The sequence below is a fragment of the Condylostylus longicornis genome, unplaced genomic scaffold, assembly GCF_029603195.1.
Source record: "Condylostylus longicornis isolate FDR11 unplaced genomic scaffold, ASM2960319v2 ptg000013l, whole genome shotgun sequence".
In the NCBI taxonomy this organism is placed as follows: Eukaryota; Metazoa; Arthropoda; class Insecta; order Diptera; family Dolichopodidae; genus Condylostylus; species Condylostylus longicornis.
The window spans coordinates 15,589,790-15,613,074 of NW_026577982.1; the positions used below are offsets into that span (position 1 = coordinate 15,589,790).

Genomic DNA, 23,285 nt, shown 5'->3' on the forward strand with positions numbered 1-23,285 from the left:
TCTATGTGTTGTTTTTTTATTGAAATAAAGGCCCTTAACTACATTTTTATTGATTATGTATAAAGCTGTTCAAATTATGCATTTATACGCATATTTAGATGTTACATTTTTTTTATTTATTTATTTAATTTGTATCGCAGATTTACAATATTAAAGTACATTTATATAAAAAATTGTCTAGCTTCTACCGCAGCAGTACAGAAAAGGAATTTATTTGATAAGAACAATTACTTCAGTTTGGAAAATCGTTTAGAAATATTTGGTGATATTATTACTCGAAAAAATTTTGAAAAGAAAATTTATATTATTTTATGTTTCCCTATTATAATATGGTCATTTCTGCTAATGTTTCTAATAAAGCCATAAATAGAACCGGCCTTTTTTTTATAAATATCAGTAAAGTTCTCGTGGTTTCTTCTTGATAAAAATTACATTTGTTACAATTGAAATTTATTTGAAATTTTCAATCAGCTCCCAAACTTTTTGAATAATTTTTAAAAATAAGTAAACCACAAATTTGATTATAGTTCTTATTGAACAAATAAGACTTTTTTTTTCATTTGTGTTTTTCCTTTAAAAATGTCACATTATTATTTAAGATTATTTTTGGAGCAGAAAAGCTTCAAGCCAATTTCAAGCTCGAACAAAAATTTGGTATTCCAGTACGACTACTAAAAAATTTAACGTCTTCGGCGAAAAACGTATATATATGTTGTACTTCAAATTGTAACTGCACCAATTTATTTTGTATTTATATATATTTATTATATAAGTCTACATGTAGTTTGTATTTAGACTCTTATATTTTATTTTCATACTAAGCTTTAACTAAATTTTGTTTTTTTTTTTTTTATTGTTTCGTCATCATTTTTTTTAATTTTATTAATTTTTAATTAAGTAGGTATTTATTATTTATTTATTGTATTATAAATTTATAAGTATTTCCATTTTGTAAAAAAAATTTAGGCGTTTTTTTATTTTTTAATATTTTTTTTATATAATACGTTTTTTTTTTAATTTTTTTCTAACAAAATACATTCTTTTTACTAAAACTTATTTACAAGAATTATTTTCTATTTATATATAGGTAAAATATTTCATTTATAATATTAATTTTTATTATTTTTATATATTTTTAGTAATTTTTGTTTACAAAAACCTGTAAAATTATTCCGTTCATACCATTGATAATTTAAATTTTCCAAAGTGGCTCTAGTATTTAATGAGTTTTTAGAAATTATACTTTAAAAAATTTTTAAGAAAAAAATGAAGACAAAAATTTCTTCAAAAGATGTCGGAAAATATTTAAATTATTTAAGAGAAACGGAGAGTAATTAAAAAATATTCAATTTTAAAAATTTATTTTAAACCTCATATTAGATGCATTTGGGAATAGCCGCCTTTCAAGCAAGTAAAGAAGATTATATAATAGCAGAAACGAAACGTGCCCAAAGTGAAATGAAAGAATTAGAAATTTTTCTAATTCACATTATAATTTATTAATTAAAGTTATTTGGTATTCAATTTTTGACATTTTAGAAATATTATTATATTTTGATTACTCTTCCAATTTTTTTAAAACGTATTTCTTGCGATTTAAAAAATGCTCTCTTCAATCTAATTGGAATTGAACAGAAACAAACATTGCAAGTTTTTGTAAAAAAAATTTTCAATTTATTAATAATTAAAAAATATAATATTAAAATTCATTAAAAAAGCATTTTTTTTTTAAATTTATTTTAAAATCAATGGAAAAAATAAATATTTCTAACTAGTAAAAATGATTTTATATGAAAAATATTATAAAATTTTATATGAATGTAAAACGTTTTTAATAAAATCTAACATTACACCTGCCTTAAAATTTAAAATATGAAGATACTGCAAAAAATCAATTATATTTTGTATTTGAAAAATAACTACTAAAATGAAGTACAAAATGAATATATGACAAAAGAAATACGTATAACAAAAATAATCTTTAAATATTACAAAAATTGCTGCAATTTTAAAAATATTTCTAAAATCAGCTTAAAAAAATCGATATTTTAAGACTGAAAGTAAGAATCAGCTATATCAATAAAAAATTTATAATATTTCATCTGAAGATGGCAATCCCCGCCAACTTATAATATATTGTTCCCATATAATTCCATATTACGGGATAGAGTATCACTCAACAAAGTGGTGTATAATTTATATGAACATTTTAGATTAGATCAAATTAAATATGTTAACTTCTAAAATTAAATCAGTTTCTCAAAAAAAAAAAACAACTTAACTGTGAAACTGCGCACAGAACTTAAAATGATGTTTTATCAAAAAAAATTAAATTTTTTTTGCATTAGGTATTTAATGGGCAAAATTAAATGAGTTCCAATAAATTGATTTTATATCGTGTAATTACGGCAATGTGTTATTAAATTTTTCACAATAGGTATAAACATTTTAAAAAAATATTAAAAAACAAGTACATATAATTTTTTAGATAGTTAACATTAATTTTTTTGTATTTTTTTCCAAAAACAAAACAAAAATTTGTTAATAATAATTTTCAACAAACCGTCGTTGTATTTGAACCCTTTTTTTTAACCATATTATATGACATAAAGTCAAACCATTTAAATATAATGAAAAAACAAAATTAAAAGAAATAGAAACATAACAAATATTTTTAAAATAAATTTGGCATTAAAATTTTAACCCTATTTTTAACATACATTTTGACATTTACTGTAAACATTACATGTAACATTATAAAATAAAATCCCAGTATTCTAAAATTTTAACCCCCAAATTTTATTTTATTTTTTTATTTTATATTTTATATACATATACATATGTTATGTATGTATGGGTAAATATAAATATCTCTTATTTTTATTATCATTGTTATTATTATAAGATTTTTTTTTTACTTTGGTTTAGCTTTACATTGTGTATTTATTATGAGCATAGCCATGAACTAATTGATGAAACAACTCCAATCACTATTAAAATTGATTTTATTATTGACATCGTTGTATTTTTAATATTTGAAATTGAATTTGAACCCAAATGACTAAGTTCATTATTAACATCACCTCTGATCTCTGGAATATAAAATGGTGGCTTTCTTGTTACTAAAACATTTATTAAATCAGAATTACCACCAACACCACCACCACCATTATTAGTACCAGATATACCGTTTACACCACCATTATTTCCATTATTATTATGATGATGATGATGATTGTGATTATGATTATGTTTTGTATTTGAATTTGAATTTATTATATCGAATATTGTTGATGATGGTTTATTTGTTGATTTCTGCTGATGGTATAATATACTTGACATATCATTCTCGTCAAATTCCTCAGCCGATGAACCATAAAGATCTTCATCATCTGCTGATGGCTGATATGTTACTTTAATTTGATGTTTATTCTGTTGTTTTAAAATGTCATTTGTTTCTGTACCATATTTTGGTGGTAAAACTTTACGACTAGGTCCAGGTATTTCTGTTTTTTTTTTTGTTTGAAATTGAAAATAAAGGAGAGAAAATAAATAAAATAAAGTTAATAAAAATTACAAGAATATAAAATTAAAGGTGATTTAAAAATAAAAATTTTGTATACAAGACAATTTATAGGCGGAATTCTCATTTATTCGAAAATTTTGATATTTGATGTTAAATTTGTGTTTGTAATTTTCAAAAAGTATTTACTAGCACAGAGTGTCTTGCCGGGTTGTTTATGTTACGAGTTACGAGTACTATAGAAAAATTGTAAAACAATTTTTAAGAAATTTCAAACAAATTTTCGAAATAAGCTTAGAAAAAGCTATGGGACGAACTGTAACATTAAGTCCGTCATCATTATTTTAACGGTATAATCATTCTTTTAAGAAATCCCGTCTGGGCTCAAATCACGTCTGGCATTTTTCATTAAGTCGCTTTCTCATCTTCATCCCATAAAATGATATCGGATTTGAATTATAATGGAATCAACATAACAGAATCATGAATATTGCATACAAAAAGCACCTTGTATTTTATATTCGCTTCAATGTAGAAAAAAATCAAAATATTGATAAAAAATTTCCATATAAAAATAAGAAGGAAATAAAATCTAAATCCAATTTAGGTCTTTGAATGAACTTAAGTCAAATGAAGTATGCATACATAAATATATATTGGATAAAGGATGAAGTAAAATTAATTCTTTTACTCCTTATAAGAATAAAATTTTATTACATATCCTTTTCTTTATTACTTTTCTGCATTCAATTTAAGAAGCACAGGACAATTTTAATGTTGATGAATTTTATTTGAACATGAGGTAAAGGTGCATTATAATGTGTGTCTGTGCAGATTATTATACATACATACATTAATATATTTGTTTTTAACTTTGTATTTCGCATATTCATTTCAATAATGTAAAATTAAAATAGGACACAAATTATTTAATGTTACAATATAAATGTGGTGTGCAAGAACATTTTATAAACGCCATTTTTCCAAGAATGTGAACTTTTTGCAATTATTTTTCTTACCATAAATTCGAATGCTACTGTCAACTTCACCAAGTGAATTTTTAGCTATACAACGATATGAGCCAACATCTTCCTTTTGAAATTTACGAACAATTACAGTCATTTTAGTCTCATACATTGATTTTGATGACTCTTGAACATGGTATTTTGGTGATGAGACAATCATTTCACCTGAATTTTTGAAGAAATTAAAAAAAGAAGAAAAAAATTATTATAATTTGTTAGTTTTTGAAATAAAAGTAATTTAATTAAAAGTTTTTTCGGTTCTCATCTTTTTTGACATTCAATTTGTTATTTGAGAATAAATTAAGGAAGAGAATTTTCTGTTAAGTGTATAGTTTGTGTTAAGAACCTCTTGATATTTTAGATATTAAATTGATTTTCTTTTGATAATTTTTGTCTTTAGAAAAGACGGAATCCAAAGAGTACGCGGCTGTAATTTTTTTATAATTAAATTTTTTTAAATTTATTTGCTTTATATATTCTTCATGTTACATTAGGGTTACCACTTGTTCTCGAGATTAAACCACGTTTTTATTTCGTTGACGAAAGTTTTACAAAGTTTTTTCTATTATTGATAAATAAGTCACGATTTTTCCTTTTGAGTGAACGCTGAATAAACTTTGTAAAAATTTAAATTCAGAAAATAATAGGGAACATAATCTTAAAATTCGAAAATTTTCAGAAAATATTAGAAATAAAATGCTACAAATGCCGAAATTTGAAAAAAAAATCAGTTTTAAAATCTTTAAATGCAATTTCATTTGCGTTAAAAATGAGCTATAAAATTTAATTCCATTACCTAAAACATTGGAAAATTCAATGAGATTACATTAATCAAATATTGGAGATTTTAGTAGGATATTATTTCACCATTTTAGAAGCAAATTGCTATGTTACAAAAAAAAATTCATGGTTTCCTTTTACACTACACGATTCTCAATCATGAAAAAGCAAATTCAATTGAACATTTTTCAAACTCTTTTGAAATAACAAATCAATCCCCAATTTCTCTGTTTTGTCACCTCTTATCCTTTTTTTTTTAATGTAACAATTTTCATTTATTACAATTAATTTGAAAAATTCAAAATTGCAATTAACAACCTATTCAAATAATTTTTCATAATATTTTTCTATGTGTAATTCAAAAAAATCAACCGCATCGCGACAATCTAACAAAAATGTGTGTGTAACAAGGCTTTTCAAGTTGAACTTATTGTCAAAATCAAAAATTTTTTCAATATTACTCTGTTTTTGTTTTTCTTCTTCTCTTTTGAATTTCAGCCTCAATACATATTAAACGAATGCAACAGTGTCAAATATTTCAATCTTTTTAATGAATTCCAAAACTTTTCGACTTCAAATTTTTACCACATAAAAATTCAAAATCCTATTGAAAAAAAATCACACATTTTTAATGATCTCAGAGGAATTCTATTCCATTTTCTAACAATATTCGGACTAAAAAGCCATTGAAAAAAAAAACAACAATTCGACACAATTTAAATTACCCAAATTTTGGATTTTGCTGAACAAAAAAATTTAGAAAAGAAGAACAAAACAAAAATCTTTATTAAAAATATTACAAAATTTTAAATATGAAATTTTTGAAATCAAAAAGGTAAAACCTTGGGTGCATATTGTGTGTCTGTATGTGAACGTAACCAAAAATTTCAAATCCTTTACATCTCTAATTATAAGTTAGAGTGCCATGTGCAATAATTTATGTGTTTATTATATAGTAAAGGCATATGTAGTGATGCCTATATTTTGGTATTACCTATATGTAAGTGCATTTGATTTAACACACACACATAACACATGTAAATTTAAAATTTCCGAATTTTATGTAAGAGATTATAATGATTTACTCACCCGTATCCTTAACCCAATAGTTAATTGATTTTGGTGATGCTTCTACGTGACATTCAATCTGTACATCAGTTCCAAGTGGTGCTCCCACTAATTGATTTGGTACTTGAATAACAGGATGAACTAAAATGATCATAAATCACAAGAAAAAAGCAAGATAAATAAAAATAATATCAAAAGAGAGAAAAAGAAAATGCAAAAGAAGAGTAAAAAATATTTTCCATTAATTGAGTGTATCAGGCTTTGTTTTTTTTTTCTTTTTTTTGAACTAAGTTTCCTTTTTTGTTTTTGATTCAATGAAATTTTTGGGCAATAGGCCAAATATATTGAACGCATATAAAAATTGTTTTGTTGAAGGTTGTTTTATTCTCGTATAATAATAGAATAAATTATGTAAGATGTACGATTTTAGGTTTCATGGTTTTGAAGTTCGAAGGCAGAGTTATATTCATTTTAATATGCTAGTAAAACGATTCTGTTATTCAAGAAATAATATTTCAGCATATTTTATCTATAAGATTACAACGCGGTCGTGTTGTATCGTTAAAGGATTGTGCGTTGCTGTCGTGTTGTATCGTAATAAAAGTTATTAAATCCCAATACAATCAAAAAAATTTATTACTAATTCATTGATTTACTGTGTCAATACAAATTACCGTTTTTTTTTCTTGAAGAAATTATGTTAGCGTAGCGTAGATTTCGTCTATCATTTCTAACTCACTGCTTTTCAATTTTAAGTACTAAACACCTTTAGAAATGTATAAATCACAGAACAATTCAGTTCTAGATATTGTGTGGGGAAAATACCCAAGAAAGAAAATTAAGATTAGCTTGATCTGTAAGACATTTTGCTCTTTTATTATCTTACGGTTGAACTTATCAAGTGCATCTTGTATAAAAACATTACACACATTTCAATATTTCTGATCTCTTTATATAGCATTCATTTCAAGTTAATACCAAAAAATGTAATCTATAAAAGCCTCAACTTTCACTACACATGAAAAGAAAAGTTTAAATATATTTGATGACATTTTTGAATTTATGTATATGAACTTCTCATGAGAAAAAGGACTTTTCTGATGCATTTTAAAATCATACATTTTAATGAATCAAAAATTAATTTACCTACAGGAGTCTTGGACTTGATTTCCTTTATATAAAATTGCATTATACGTACATATATGTAATCAGTTCATGAACCCTAACAGAAATTTCTTATACGTACACATACATATAAGTGGAATAGAGTTTAAATTTGAAATATATTGCCTCAATATTCCTAAAATCAAACATTATTTACAATACTTCAAAAAATATGAAGAAACTCCAAAAACCAAAAATCTGTAGGTACATAGGTACACATATAAAAATTTTATAAATTTCTAAGGCACAAAGTTTATAGAATAAAAAAAGTTTTCAATAAAATCTTAATTGGAAAATGTTACCTATATCGAATTTTTTTAAAGATACGAAAAGACAATAAAGTTATATTAAATCCTTAGGATAGTTTATGAACCTTGGAATATAATTTGGTCGATTTGTTGTAAAATGCTTATATGTGAATTAATGGGGATTGATGTTTTATTATAATATGTATCAGGATTAAGGATATTTAAAGCAAATAATATATTGGTTGAATTTATAAAAAAAAGGAAAAATAGAAAAAATTAATTGACCTTCTTCATGCGACATGCAAAATGCAAAATTGAAATTCTGCAATATTTTATATATGGGTAAAATATTTATTGTCATAATATAAAATTTACATATGTACGGTCTGAGTCCGTATGAGTGTGTATTTCTTTAAATAATAAATTTTATTCAATTATTTTATCTTATATTTTTAAATATTTTCTATATTTAAATCTATTATTCTAAACAACCTATGCAAGTGCCATGAAAACTTAATGGATAGACTTAAACGGTAACAGCAATCTTGCCAATAATACGATATTATCCGAATTTTTAAGATGGAGATCGAATAAAATGTGAAATGGAAATTCAAACAGAGGCAATTTTTCAGAATTATCAAAAAGGGTCAATTGATTTATGACATGCAGAAGAAGAAGAAATAAGAGATCTTGGATTTATTAGTTAAGGGTTATTCAACACCCAACTATATTCCGAATACGATATTAATTTGAAGGAATATTCTCCCCTCTTTAGGCGAATTTTTTTTAAATTTTTTCTTCTTTTGATTCGTCTTTTAACTTTAAATTTTTTGAGAAACTTGAAATTTTATTTGGTGAAATATATTTGGTCAAAATATATCTGGTTAAATTTCATTTGACCAAATTGACGACATTTCCAATAGTGTTCAATGGAATTATTTATACTTCCAATGTGAAAAAATGTTGGACATTTTATAATTCTGGCTGATATTCCAAAGACGCATCTAAAATTTTACATTAAAATTAAAGCAAATTGTGAATCATATGGATTACGCTTGAAAGTTTTTTGGCAAAGGTTGAATCGGAAAACTCATAACGTAGGTACAGAAAACTTATAACATATTCAACTGGAATATTCGTTTATTTGTTTACACATATGTACATTTCTATTTGATAATTTCACGCGAACCTTCTAAATTCATCCTTATTATAATTTTTCGAAACGAAAACAAAACATTAAGAATTTCAAATCAAAATTTTTAATGTTTTAAACCAGCCATGTCCAACGTGCGGCCCAATTGAAAATTTTTTGCGGCACTCTGGAACAAAATATTTTTACCTTCATAAAGTTTCAACTTAGAATAAAAACAGCAAAAAACACACATTAAAATCATAGGCCAAATTAGAATAAAAAGGAAATAAGAAAATAATAGTTTTTAGTTTTTAAAAATAATGAAAAAAAAAAAACAACTGCGTTGTGCGTCAACAAAATTGCCAGTTGATATTCAAAAATTAGCAGATAATTTAAAAAAACAAGCTTCACATTAAATTTTAATATGATTTCGATTTTATGAATAAAATTAAATAAAGTTACTAAATTAAATACTTTTGTTTTTTTTTAAATGTGCCCACATGAACCAGTAAAAAAAAAATTTCTGCCCAAGAAACCATTCCTGTTGGACATCACTGTTTTAAACGAATATTAAAAGAAATTTTACATACTTGAACACCAACTAATACGTTTTCTTTTAGCTATATGTATAGCTTTTTCAACACATTCATAATATGAAGCCTAACTACTTTGTACCTTCATTCACATAAAATCTTAAATATCTTTATTTACTACCTCAAATATGGAATTTTGCAGCAAATTTAAAATTTATGTTTTTATCAATATTTTTTAAAATTTACAATGGAGTTTATTAAAGTATACAAAATGTTATAAATTATAAATGCCCTCTTTACTTTTCACTTTTCAAAGCTATTCAAATTTTAGATTGACCTCCCCTATAGGGGATAGTTAATTACTCATGTATAAAATGCTAAAACATGTAGGGTTGTGTGTGTATTTTCGAAAAGAATAAAACAACTTGTTTTTGGACAATTTGGTGAACTTTACAAATTTAACATGATTTTTGAATACAATAGACCTAAATGAAATTTAACTATATAAATTTGTATAAGTAAAAACTTTTATGCATATTCTATAACTATTTCAAATGTTCCTGTAAGAACATTCGAGTGTACATATTATGTATATCAGAAAATATCTCTAAAAATGTATGCTTTAATCCTTGTGTGATTTATTTAAATTCAAAGTATCACTTTTTGATGGAATTTAAGGGAGTTTATTGTATTTTTTGATATTTTCTATAAATTTTATGTACACACATAAATAAAATGAATACAATGTCCGTTTAATGAACACAGGAATTTAATACAAAAAATTTTATAAATGTATGTATATGTACACATACAAAAATGAAAAGTTGAGACAAAAATTTCCTGAATAGCCTTTGAGTAGTTATTGAAAAATGTTAAAATATTCTAATGTTCTTTACTTCTGACATTTTAAAATATTTTGTATGTGACTATTTGCAAGTGAAGGGCTTCTGATTCAAGTAAGAGGAGAAGAGGTTACCTAATTTTATATTCATAATTACTGTCAAAGTACAATATTCATGGAAAATTGCATGTACACACACGTACAGTATTTTAGGAAAGTAAGGCCTACGCCTACCTATGAAATACTCTTCACAGTTAGAGATTCTTACTTCATGATAAACTCAAGCTTTATGAGTTAGTTAAAAGCTGATTCGCTATAAAATTAGATCAAAGATACAAATATTAAAGAATATCGTGATTATGAAAATTACGACAACATTTAAAAAACCGTTACCATAACTAGAATAGAAAAATATAAGGCTTGTACATGTGTTCATACATAGCTGAGACTGAGAAAAACTCAATTGTTCAGTAATATGCCAATCTGGTTTGCCTCTCAACCACTTTTAAATTTATTAAAAATATTAATAATTTGTTAAAACACTTTTTGGTTTTTGACTTTGAGGTCTCAATACCAGGAAGTATTGTACGTTCGCCACTTCATCAAAAGATACATAGTAAATGTAAGATTGAATAAAAAATGTATGAACTTTCATTATTTCACTTAACAAATTTATCACTGAGATATTACCCTTTTGGTCAATGTTTTGAACCTTACTTTTATTCATCTACATGTAAAAAAACAATTTTTTGAATTCAATTTCCTTCCATTTTTTTTTTTTTCAAATTTATATAACCTGTTCATTTTTCGATGATCCGTGAAAACGCTTCTTTTAATAAAATTTAATTTTTAAAGTTGCTCGGAAATTTTCCTGTTCACATTTCTGTCCATAAGAAGGCTTGAATAAAAAGTTGAAAACTTATTAATGTTTTTTTTTTTTTTCAAATATGTTAGATGATGGTAGTTATATAAAAACACCTTTGATATGAAACTTTCTGCATACAAAATTTGGGATGATTTGCATTCATTTTAATAATTTGATTTAAGTTGCATTGTAAAATGTGTGTTTTTATGGCTTGACAATTTTAGTTCATACAATAAATTCGAATTTGGTAAAACTGTGAAATGTGTGAAAGTGTAAAGCCGATTAACATCTTAGAAGATAGACTCAAAATGAAATCATGAAAGGCGGATGGAAAAACAATGTCATAAAAAAGTTCGTACCTTCAAGCTCCGAGATTACTAAATTTTAGGCCTGTATCCTTGTATTCTTTGAATTTGTTGAAAAAAGTTTAAAATATCCAATTTCCTTAACAAACCAAATTATTAAATTTTAAAACAAAGCCTAACACTTTAAGATTTTCCAAAAAAATTTTCATTCATTCCATTCATTCTCATCTTATATAAATTAAAAACATAATTGAATTTAATTACACCGACTAGCAGAAGAAAACAGAACCGACCATATAATAATTTTTTAATAAGTTTGCATAATTAACTTGTACCACAATAATTGCTAATAAATGTAAATTTTTCTATTTTACTTGTTTTTTAATAAAAAATTTTTTTGTGTTCTTCCATTTTAAAATTTAAAATAGGGTCGATCATAGCGGGAAACCAAAACAAGAAAAAGCAAAAATTAAATCTCCTGTAACTACAGTTTTTCTTTCTAATGCTTATTAATTTGAAACGCGAAATATAGTGAATGAAAATTTTTCCAGTTTTTCAACCCCTTATGTCATTCCCTAGTCTTTGAATTTCACACACAGCTATGAATTATTTTTGAAAGAAAAGTTATTTGTTTACTAGCATAAAGTTTTTCATCTACTTCTATTTTCGTTTTTTTTTTTTCATCTCTTTTAAAGAAGAAAATATGTAGTTCACCTCCCTGCTTCCTGGAAAATCCTAAGAATGCTCTTAGTTTCGTGTTTCATAAATTAAGCATTCATATACATTTTTATGGACTTTTGATGCAAACATATTTCCCGTCTTAATTACTTCCTTTTTTCATGGTACATGAAATTTTATTATCTTTTTGAATGTGTTTTTTTTCCACGAAATTTTTTTTATTCCTAAATTAATTTTTTTCTGTCTTCATTAATATACAAAATACAAAAGTCAAATTAAATTTTTTTAATATGTGCTAAAAAATGTGATATGAATTTTGTTCGATTGCAGTATACTCAACTTAGTTGACAAACTTACTGAATCAGCCCTCCTAATTAGTATATCATACACATGCTAATGTATGTCTATGATATATTTCTTTGTTCAGTTTACAAGTTCGAAATTAAATTCTTTCCTTCATCTTAACTTCCTTAAGAAGTTGTTTTTAACTAATGTCTCAGCCATATCAATATAAGCTATAAATGTTTAGATAGGCTCCTGATAAGCTTCAATAATGCCTCAGCTTTGAGTGGAGAAACATCTAGGACTGCTACAAAACTACTTTCGAAACATTTTAGACCAAGTCGAGCACCGACCTCACGTTCTGTCATCCTATTTTAATTTATACAGAATGGACATTCGACAAACATTGTTCTCTAATATCTAAGTTGAAGGGCAATTTCTCAATCCTTCCCGCAAATAATTTAGACCTATCATCATTCAAAGTTGATATTGGAGTCCTCAAATGTTGGTTTTGATACACTCATAACCATTCATTTCGATAACATATGCCCCTGTTTGAAATGATTGAATGCTTTACGTTCATCAGTTTAGAAAGTCAGTGATTTAGGACTTGGTCGTAAACTCCCACTCCGACAAATCTGTTGACTCGTGTCGAAAATATACATATTTCCAGTTTTAAAAATATTCTAGCAAGTTACATCACTGCATTTTATAACCATTATCGTTTGCTCTTTTTTCCGCCAAAGGCAAAACGAAATCACACAAAGTATTATTACAAATTCAATATACGAAAGCTTGCATGAACAAAAAAACAAAGATGAAAATCGTAACAATAAAAACAATATATGAGAGAATAATAACTGTTCTTTATTATTCTCTTCATAACCAAATAACATAAACTGCCATCTGATGCTCAACAGATGAATTATTATTATAATGCATCCTTATAATGTAATGTAACTTAATGTTGCAATAAGTTTTGTCTTTCTCTCGCTCTTTGTTACTTTTACTTGATTTCATCTTCTCGATACTTAAAGTAACATGTACCTACATTTTCATACATGTGTACTGAATATGTTGCAAAATTTACATATTTGATAAATGCCCTTAGGTAGGGAAATTTGTACGTATGTGAATACACTAATGAAAAAAGTATGAAAGGAATCTATTATATGCTCATGTTCGTACAAACAGGATAATAATTTTATATTATTTAAATTAATTAGAGGATTTAAGGTCTCATTTGATTTTTTATAAAAAAAATACAATACATGCGTGCATAATGCCAATAGAAGTTTTTTTCAGTGACAATTTGAAATTAGGGGTATTATGCTATAGCTACATGAAATAAAGTTCCCACAATGTGTTCCAATTTTTTTTTCAATACAAAACCAGTAAGTAACAAAGACTTAATTTGTATTTGCATACGTGGCACATTTGATATGTGCAGGTAAATAAAATATGTTTGGAACGATTTTTACATGTTGATCCAATCCCCTGATTTAATTTGATATTTGTATTTTTAAAATCGTAAGGTTAATGAAGTAAAAAGCAAAAAGTTTCGACAGAAATATTGTTCAAATATGATTTAGATGTTATTTTTGATGGAGCCTAATAGTCAAATTTATAGGAATTTAACAAAAATAATTAATTAATTTAACAACATTATAAATTATTGAAAGCTAAACTTTTTTATCACTATCTGTCAGTTATTTTTTGACACATTGGTTCTCAATTAATAATAATATTTATAATATTCTCAATTTCTCTAATTAGGGCCAACAAATTAAAAGTTAAAAGAATTTAATGAAAAAATTTACAAGATTATTAAATAAAATTTGGAATTAAAATTCAAATATCTTATGTAAAAATGTACAATTTTAGCTTCTACTTGGAAGCAAATACGAAAGTAAAAAGTCAACAATAATCGAATTCTAAAAGTTCGATGAAATTTTCGATCAAACCTTGAAGTTTGAATTAAAATTTACTGTCCAGTTGCCAAACAACCATTTGATATTAGCCTATATAAATACAAAAAAAAATACACTAAATTTAATATTTTAAAAATTATTGGCAAAATTACAAAAAAATTATAAGTTTTATTAAATATTTAAAGGTTGGTTCACGCTAATATTTCTATAAGAAGAAAATTTTGAAGTTCAATTTCATGGGCAAATGAATTCAGGTTTCTTAATTTTTACAAAAATCCACTACAACTAAAATAAACTTGCTAACTTCAATTGGCTCATACTTACAGTGAATGCTTAAAGATATCCTCTTTGAAACGGATGGCGGAACACCATTTGATGCTATACATAAATATGATCCCATTTCGCCACGTGATATTTTTGATAATTTTAAAACTTCACCTTTATAAACTGGAACTGTAAAAACAAAAATAAAAAATTATTTTTTATATTAGTAGATGTCTTTTTTTTTGCAACAATACGAAAAATCTCTTTAAAATATCAAAAATTCAATTCTTTCTTTTTTTTTAAATCCTAAATATTTGACACATACCCAAATTTTTAGTTCCCAGACTATCTTTAAGTATAATATCACTTCCATCTTCACGTCGCCATGTTACAATTGGTTCTGGATATCCACGTGCTCTTAAAATAGAAATGAAGACATGAGAAAAAAAAAACGTGAAACATAAAAATACAATTATTCATGATGCATTAAATTAAGTGGGAAATTTTTTATGTCAGTATATAAATTTTTAAGAAATTGAAGTATGAGATTGCCATAGACATTTTTTGGTTATAACTAAATTGGCCTGAATGAGCTAATTTTAATCTTTAACTTCAGTTTTTAAAAGTTTAGTGGAAAAATGGATACGAAAAATAGATTGGAAGACAAATCTGCTGTTCAAAGGAAAACTGCCTAAATTGGAAAAACACTAAATTGAAATTTTGGATTAATTTTTGGAAAATAATTTGCGATTTCAGAAACTGATTGTAGATCACCTTTGTTTTACCTTTCGTTATTAAAATGGAAGGACAGTCACCTCAAAATTATTTTGAAAGTTCAATATTGTTTCATCAAATTCTTTAAAATTTGATGATGGAAGTACTTTTTAAGCAACGCAATATTTTATTTACTTTACCATTGTACATTAAAAAATGGGACCAAAATATTGCAAGTAAAATTCCTAATATCTTCACAGTTTGAGAATTAAAATGATCAATACAAAGTGGTTTGAAAAACCGACATACCGAAAATTTCATGATGCCACTCATTTAATTCATATACATAGAAACATACATACATAAAATAAAATAAATTTTAAATTATGTGTTTTATAATATAATAAAGAAACAAAATTGAAAAAGGACAAACATATTCAAAAATATAAATAAATAAAAAGATGAAGAGAGAAGAAAAATGTTACAAATGTCAGTTTAGATTTTGACATAGGTTCACATAGAACAAAAATATGTAAAAATAGACACGACATTTCATAGTCAACACATATAAATAAACAAACTTACAAGAACAAGCATATGCAAAAATTTATGCGAATAGACATGGTAAGGATGTGTGTATCGTGTCTAATGAATATATGATGACAAGGGTTATAATTTTTTATTGATTTTTGAATTGTTAAAATATAAAAAAACGAAAACAACTACTTCTACCCTTAAAAGATTAATGAGGTTTTCTTTGGTTTCAGAATATGACAAAACTTGTAAATTGGCTAGTCTGTAAAAAAGGAGTATAAAGGGAAGGAGGTTTGCATGGTATGGCGGTAATAATATAGAAAAAACAAACTCTAAATGAAAATAAAATTTTGTCCTTTATTTTTCATATCAAATTAAAATTGTTAGAAAATTTCAGTAATTTAATGTTTAATTTGTTATAAAGAAGGTTAAAAATTATGGTTTAATGAAAAGCTCCTACTCCTGCTAATGATTATCTCGGAATAGGTTTAATTTTTCAACATATTGTCTTTTCTTTTGGAACAAGAAAAATTTATGGTTTAAAAATAAAAATTTAAATTACTTTAAATGGGGAAGATAATTTTTTTTTTTAGAAAACTGGGGAATGATTTCAGAATCTAAGCAAATTATATGAAAATAGCCATTGATTTAATGTGAATTAAGATTAGGGAAAGATAAAGGTTAACAACTTTTGCACAACACTAACTTGTATAATTTTTTTTTCTTTAAGCAGAATAGTTTTAAAACATATGTACGAGTACAAATTTCCTTATAAATCTTATGTTTGGAAAAAATATAGGCACATATTGTTTTCAATTTGCCTTTAGGTATATTGGTTAGTTTACAAGAATCTTTACTTCTTCATATGCAAGCACACGAAAATTAATTTCTCCAAAATGATTTGAAGAAATGATTTTCTCCTGGAAGTTACTCAGTGGAATTTATTGTTCATTTAGTTTAGTCTTTATATGCATTTAGTAACAAGTAAGGTTAATTTTGGTAGGAGAACGTTACGTTAGAATGTAAGAAAATTCTTACATTCTTGCGAACTTTTGCCACCTTCATAAAAATCATGTCAATGAACTTGGGGTCCATTAAATTTGTTACAGAGATGATTTTCTAGAATTTTATACACTAGAATCCGCATCGGTACATTAAAATTACTTAAAAATTTCGGTGTGAAGTAAACGATTCAGTTGTGCATAATTATTTAACTTTTCTATACATTCAATGCACACTAAAACTTATTTGAATGCGCTTAAAATTCCAAAAAGAGACGTCGAGAAATGATTTTTTTTCATTTTAGACAAATTTAAAATATCCTTTGAGATCAGGTCGTTTTGTTCAACTACATAAATTCCTTAAATTGAATAAACTTAAGACATTTCTATTATGTAAACTTGTTATTGCTCTATTTCGGTTTATACTTGTTTTTCAACTCTTTATTATATTGGTATTCAACCATTTATATTACACGAATGTGTAGTTGTAAAAGGATTTACGATATTTAAGACAAGAAAAAATATTTTTATTTCTTTTATTATCTGAATTTTGTGCTTTTAACCTTTCACATTGCCATTTATTTTTCCCTTTTATTACTTTTTCTTCTCTCATTTTAATCCTTCTTAATATTTTTTAAGAATTTTTATTGAATTTTCATCATCATAGAATTTCGTATGCAATCTTTGTCAATGTGCGAGTGTGTAATGTTGGAATTCCTTAAGTTGAAGAGATTTTCATTTTTAATATTTGTAACTACATTACTGTTATTATTCCTACTATTCAACTGTACCAACTAACATTAATTTTGCTAAAATCAAACTACAGTTCTACGAGTACCTCATTACTTCTTAAAATTTTACCGTAGTAGAATGGTTATAAAGTTAGTGATGGCCTTTGCTATAGTCAATAAACCTCATTTTCGGTATACTGTCAGGCATATGTATGCTATAAGTATATTAATATTTAACATACTTGTAGGTTTGTACATTATATTTTTTGTAAAGCGAGCAGCAAAACAATCATATATGTTCTTTGTTATAGAAGGCAAATGGTTGCATAAAGTTCAGACTCATAAACAACAACAGTTGTTATTGTTGAAATAAATAAGAATGAGAAAAAGAAAAATGTAAGAAATTTCCATCATAAAACAATCTTAGTTGAACAAACGGGAAAATTGGACAACAGAGAGACATTATATTTCAATTGTGGACGGTCAACTTGGGTTGTGTCATGAAAAATAATGGCAAACCTTATATAATCTAATGTAAAACAGAACTTTAATTTGAATATTTTATCTTTTAATTCAGCGCTTTTTAAAAACTATCTAGATCTCAATGTATCACAAATTGTAGTTTTTATTAGTGCAAATTGGTTGGTATTGAGTAAACTTCTGGAACTCATACTGATTATATACGCAACTATACGATGTTTTCAGAATTACCTAAAATATGCTCGTTAATTCTTGGTTAGAAGTAACAAATTGAGAGGTTTTCTTTCTTAATGATTATTGCGGTGGAGGTGATATTTTTATGTTTGAATTTCTCTATGTGTTCTATATAGTTCTTCATTATAGTCATTAAATATGGTAGTGAAAAATTATGGTTTTGTTTTTGTTTATTACATAATAGTTATATTGTCATTAAAATGTTGACTGGGGTTATATGGTTCATATAAACCAAAATATTATTATGCAATTGGCCATTTTAAGATCTTAGTTTATTATCTTTTCCATTATCCTGCACTTCATTGTTAAATTATAGAGTAGTAAAGTATTAAATTGCTTTATCCGCAGTTTTTATTTTCTCAATTTCATTAAAAACAGAAAGCTTGTTGCCATTCCGTTCGCGTTGATTCTAAAATTACCTCGATTTTTATTATCACTAAATTATTAATTTTTTATGAACTCAATGCATCTGCTTACATTGGATGGTAATTAAATTGTGTGATATACAGGCACATAAACACATATGAATACACATACATTTATAGTGTTGAAATTGTATATTAAATAACAAATAAGGTTTTGATTAATCATTTAGACTGTACTTAAAAAAGTATTGAAAAGCTATAGAAATAAATTTGCGAAATTTAAATTAAAATTCTTTTCTAGAAGGAGTGATAGAATTTTTAAAATATTGCGTTTATGGTATTTTTTTGAGTTCATAATATTATCTTATATAAATATGCAAGTCAAAATTTAAATCGAATGCAGTAAGGAAATAGGTATATTTAAAGCGCCAAATTCAAACAGTCATGAATATTCTGACAACAGTAATTTTATAACTTATTAATTTTCACTTCTTAGTTTAATAAATTTACCCTTATTATAAAAATTTACTCTTTTACCTGCACGTTAGTTTTACAGTGGCACCTTCTGGAACTATTACATCAGATGAAGTATCTTCAGCTACAAAATCAGGAGGTATTACAACGTCTAAGTATCCAATCTATAATAAATTAAAAATTTTAAATGCTAGAAAATTTCAAACTTTTTAAAAAAATGTTATTAAAAAATTAATTATGGTATAATTAAATTGAAGTTTAACTTGAAAACTTACTTGACTTTTCATTGGATCTGTATTCAACTGGCACATATAACCACCTCGGTCCTCTTCTGTCACCGATTTTATATGTAAATTCCACGTAAATTGATCTGAATGGGTAACGCTTACTCTAGGATTATGTGTAATTACATGCTCATGTATTGCTTGAATTGCTTTTGTGTCAGCTTTTAACCATCCTACCTATTTTTAATATAAAATTAGAAATTAAATTTATTGTCAGCTTTCGCAATAAACTTTCGTTGGTGATGAAAAACCAAACGATGTTATGTTTCCAAAACATTTACTGCTATAGATTGATTTTGATTTCATGTCTTTAATATAAACAACAAAGATTTTATTATGATCAAGATGGAGCTCGAGTTTTTAATCATTAACTTATTTAGAGAAGAGACAAAATAAAATTATAATTTAAAAATTCTTCATATTGAACTACAAATTTTTATACTCCTCGTTTTCCCTTAAAGAATTATGGAATTATTCGAAACATTTAATTTCAATTCTTAAATATTTCTAAAAAAAGAAAATTTTTACAAATTTATTACCCAAAATTATCTTAAACTCAATTTAAAGAGTATTAAAACAATACTCTTTCTCACTTTCACAGTATTTTAGGTAAATATTTCTTCACAGAAAACTAATTCATCAAAAATAGAAAAATCAACATAAGTGCTGAGTTACCATTCACTCAATATTCATCCCATATCTCTTCATTTATATATTCTCTCATCCATCTATTCATACATTTGTTATACATTTCTAATCTTTGAAATAAATTTTATATTTATAGTGTGGCGGCTATATATATATATAACTAAGTGTACTTACCCGATATCCACCCAAATGACGAACATGGCACGTAAACGTTGCATCTCTACCAACAGCTACGGAAATATTTACAATTGGCTCTGCAAATTCTGGTTGAAATGCTGATAATACTGAAAAAAAATACATAATATAAAAATTCAAAAAAAGGAAAATCAACAAAACTTAAAATAAAATAAAAACAGAGACGGAAAATAACACAAAAAGGATAAAATGAGATAGAGAAATAAAATTAAATAATGAAAGCTATAAAAAATCTCAACTTTACTTAACTATCGGAGAGTTGTACTGCTAGACTTTTAATATAAATTTATAATACAAAATTATGTGTTGCCATCTGCACAAAATTCATAGATCACAATTCTAGATAGATATTATTTCTTTCTTAAATTTTTTTAAGTTAGTCGTTTACCTTACTAAAACAGATTATGTTTTGAATTTCTATTTGGGCAAATAACATCAAGAACTTATGTAGAGATGAACACTTAAAATACAATGTAATAACAACAAATACACATAAACTCCTACTCTTTATATTTATATGCATCTAACGATATTTGAAGATTGTGATGAGAACATGCTATGGTCACGTTAAAAGGCCGGACATTGTTGTTAAAAGGAAAATTGTACTGTCAGTTATCTTACAGGAGATTTTAACAATCTTTTAAACAAACAAATTTTAAGAATTGTTTTGAGACCATTTCGATTCTATAAGGAATGTAAAGCGATTGAACATATTCTTTTGCGCAAAAAATGTATTTTCCAATTTTCAGTAATATACTATAAAAAATAAGAAAAGATACATAAACTGCGGGAACCCTAACGAATATAATATTAATAAAACTGTTTTAGAAAAAAGACATTTTCATATTCATTTATAACTGTACAATTTAAATTCTTTAGATAAAAACCCAGAGTAGTAAACAAAAATTTTTCAACAAAAATTTTTTTATTCTATCTTTTTTAAATGAATTGTCGAAGCTCTTCCCATTTAAAAAAAAATACAATGGAAAGAAAACAACGAAAATTCTTAACACATAATAATTGTTTTGTTTAATAAGAGAAAACGAGATAGAAATAAAGAAAATATTTAAACAGAGAAAATAAAATTTCGTACTTGACATAACAAAACCGACAATAAACGAAATTTAAAAAAAAAATAAAATGGCAAAATCTAAAACATAAACAAAATACACTCTCTTTTTTGGGAAAGTTACTGTTAACCAAAATGACACGTTAATCATTTCGAATGCGGTTCCAACTAAATGACTACAGAATTATTCCATTACTGTAAAAGCAAAAAAATTAATAGAAAATTTTTACTATCTCTTTCCTTCACGAAGTTTGGTATCAGTTTGTTAAATGTTTTTCTCTTATATCTGAAGGTCAGGCTCGAATTTATAAATTATAGTGGCATATTATATTATTTGCTTTTCTGAGAATAAAGTTTTATAAGAATAAATTGAATTGGACACTATGTGTAAATGTATAACATTTATATTTATTATACATACATTTTATTATTTATTTTTAGTGGTAGGCATCAGTATAATTATATTTTATACAATATAAGTTATCACTAAGATTTCTTAAAAAAGTTTACCATTCGAACCACGAATTTCACCATTAATACTTTCTTCTTCTGTTAAATAAAAGGACTCATAAGCTACATATATCACATACGTATTATTTTTTCATGAGAAATTTTTACTTTTTAACGAATATTAAAAAGTATGAGAAATAACCACTTATAAGTATGAGAAATAACCACGCAAAAGTATGAGAAATAACCACTTATTTACTTTTGTGTTAATTAAGAAAAAGTTCAAACCTTTCCATGAACTAATCAGAATCTATAGAGTAGAGTATTTTAAAAGAGACGATTTCCCTCGCCTACTGACATACGAAGAAGTGGTTGCCGTCAGGTTTATCTGTGCCTTCTGCGTTCGGTTGAGAACGACTTTAACTTGAAAATGCGTTTCAGTATACTGAACTTTAGACGTAGCAATAGGGCTTTATATAAGGTACTACACTGATGGTAGCATATATTAATTTGTTATAGCAAAAAAACCTTCCATCTTTTTATTAACCCCTCTATTTATATAGTAATCAATTTTAAAGTGAAATAATTAAAGGTTTTACTCTTTAGAGCCCATTTCTCAGTTTAATGACAATAGCCTATTTTACATGTGGAAGAGACAAAATAATTCCAAATTAATCTTCTAAATGAATCAATAAAAGCCACTAGTAGTACTCGAGTAGACTGACAACAATATTTTCATATCAGAAAAATTTTCAAAATTAATCAATATATGGAAATTCGGGACTATTAATATTTAATGTAATTCTTCCTCATTTAAAATAACCAAATTTCCTTAATTTCTATAAAACACATTAACTCGTATTCAATGTAATTTTTAATTACCCATTTTAATATTCTGTATCAGGTTTATTGTTCTAAACAGATGATAATCCTCATTTAATCGAATTTATAACTTTTTAGTTACATATCTATAATTAAATTTTGTTATTGTGAAAAGTGTGATATACGTTGTGTATATTCCTTGACTACTATAAGTAAATGTAACTATTATTTTAATAGTGAGAAATAAATTCACTTACGACCACTTGTTTATATAAATAGACTTCTTTGTTGGAACAGCAATGACTTTTAAGAAAATATACATAGATGCATACAAACATACACACGCTCATAATTCTGTAACTTTTATAAATAGTTTTAAAAGAACATCAAAATTTGTTCTAAATAAAGGATAAACTAAAACCGATGGCTAAAAATATAAAAAAAAAGTAACATAAATAGATCGGATATCCTTTTTCGTATATGTATGTATATGTACATATAGTACAACATATACTTATGCACACACAAAATCGTTTTATAACGATATTTTATAAATTATTTTAAGCTGTCATTGTTGCTTTTTCTTCATCATTGTTATTGAATTTTACCCATCTTTCTTTCACTTTGTGATTTTTTCCATGCCTC

At 25.4% G+C, this 23,285-nt stretch overlaps 1 protein-coding gene across 1 annotated transcript; it reads right to left on the bottom strand.

The window, feature by feature from the left end:
• Nucleotides 1-2,789: 2,789 nt before the first annotated feature.
• Nucleotides 2,790-20,384, bottom strand: LOC129605524 (roundabout homolog 3). The gene is made up of 8 exons (XM_055515340.1): nucleotides 20,279-20,384; nucleotides 19,448-19,633; nucleotides 19,236-19,336; nucleotides 14,965-15,056; nucleotides 14,700-14,828; nucleotides 6,418-6,537; nucleotides 4,543-4,713; nucleotides 2,790-3,506 (listed from the first exon to the last, which is right to left on the bottom strand). Exons 2-8 carry the CDS (start codon nucleotides 19,481-19,483, stop codon nucleotides 2,947-2,949), a joined length of 1,209 nt encoding a protein of 402 aa, XP_055371315.1. The 5' UTR covers nucleotides 19,484-19,633; nucleotides 20,279-20,384; the 3' UTR covers nucleotides 2,790-2,946.
• Nucleotides 20,385-23,285: the final 2,901 nt, after the last annotated feature.

What these genes read in the sequence shown, in the direction of transcription:
- LOC129605524 (XM_055515340.1), bottom strand. Translation starts at nt 19,483, where the DNA reads ATGTGCCAGTTGAATACAGATCCAATGAAAAGTCAA. An exon ending in ACTGTAAAACTAACGTGCAG is followed by an intron (nt 15,057 to 19,235) that starts GTAAAAGAGTAA and finishes TTCTATTTTAAG; the next exon opens with AGCACGTGGATATCCAGAAC. An exon ending in CTATTGGGTTAAGGATACGG is followed by an intron (nt 4,714 to 6,417) that starts GTGAGTAAATCA and finishes TCAAAAATTCAG; the next exon opens with GTGAAATGATTGTCTCATCA.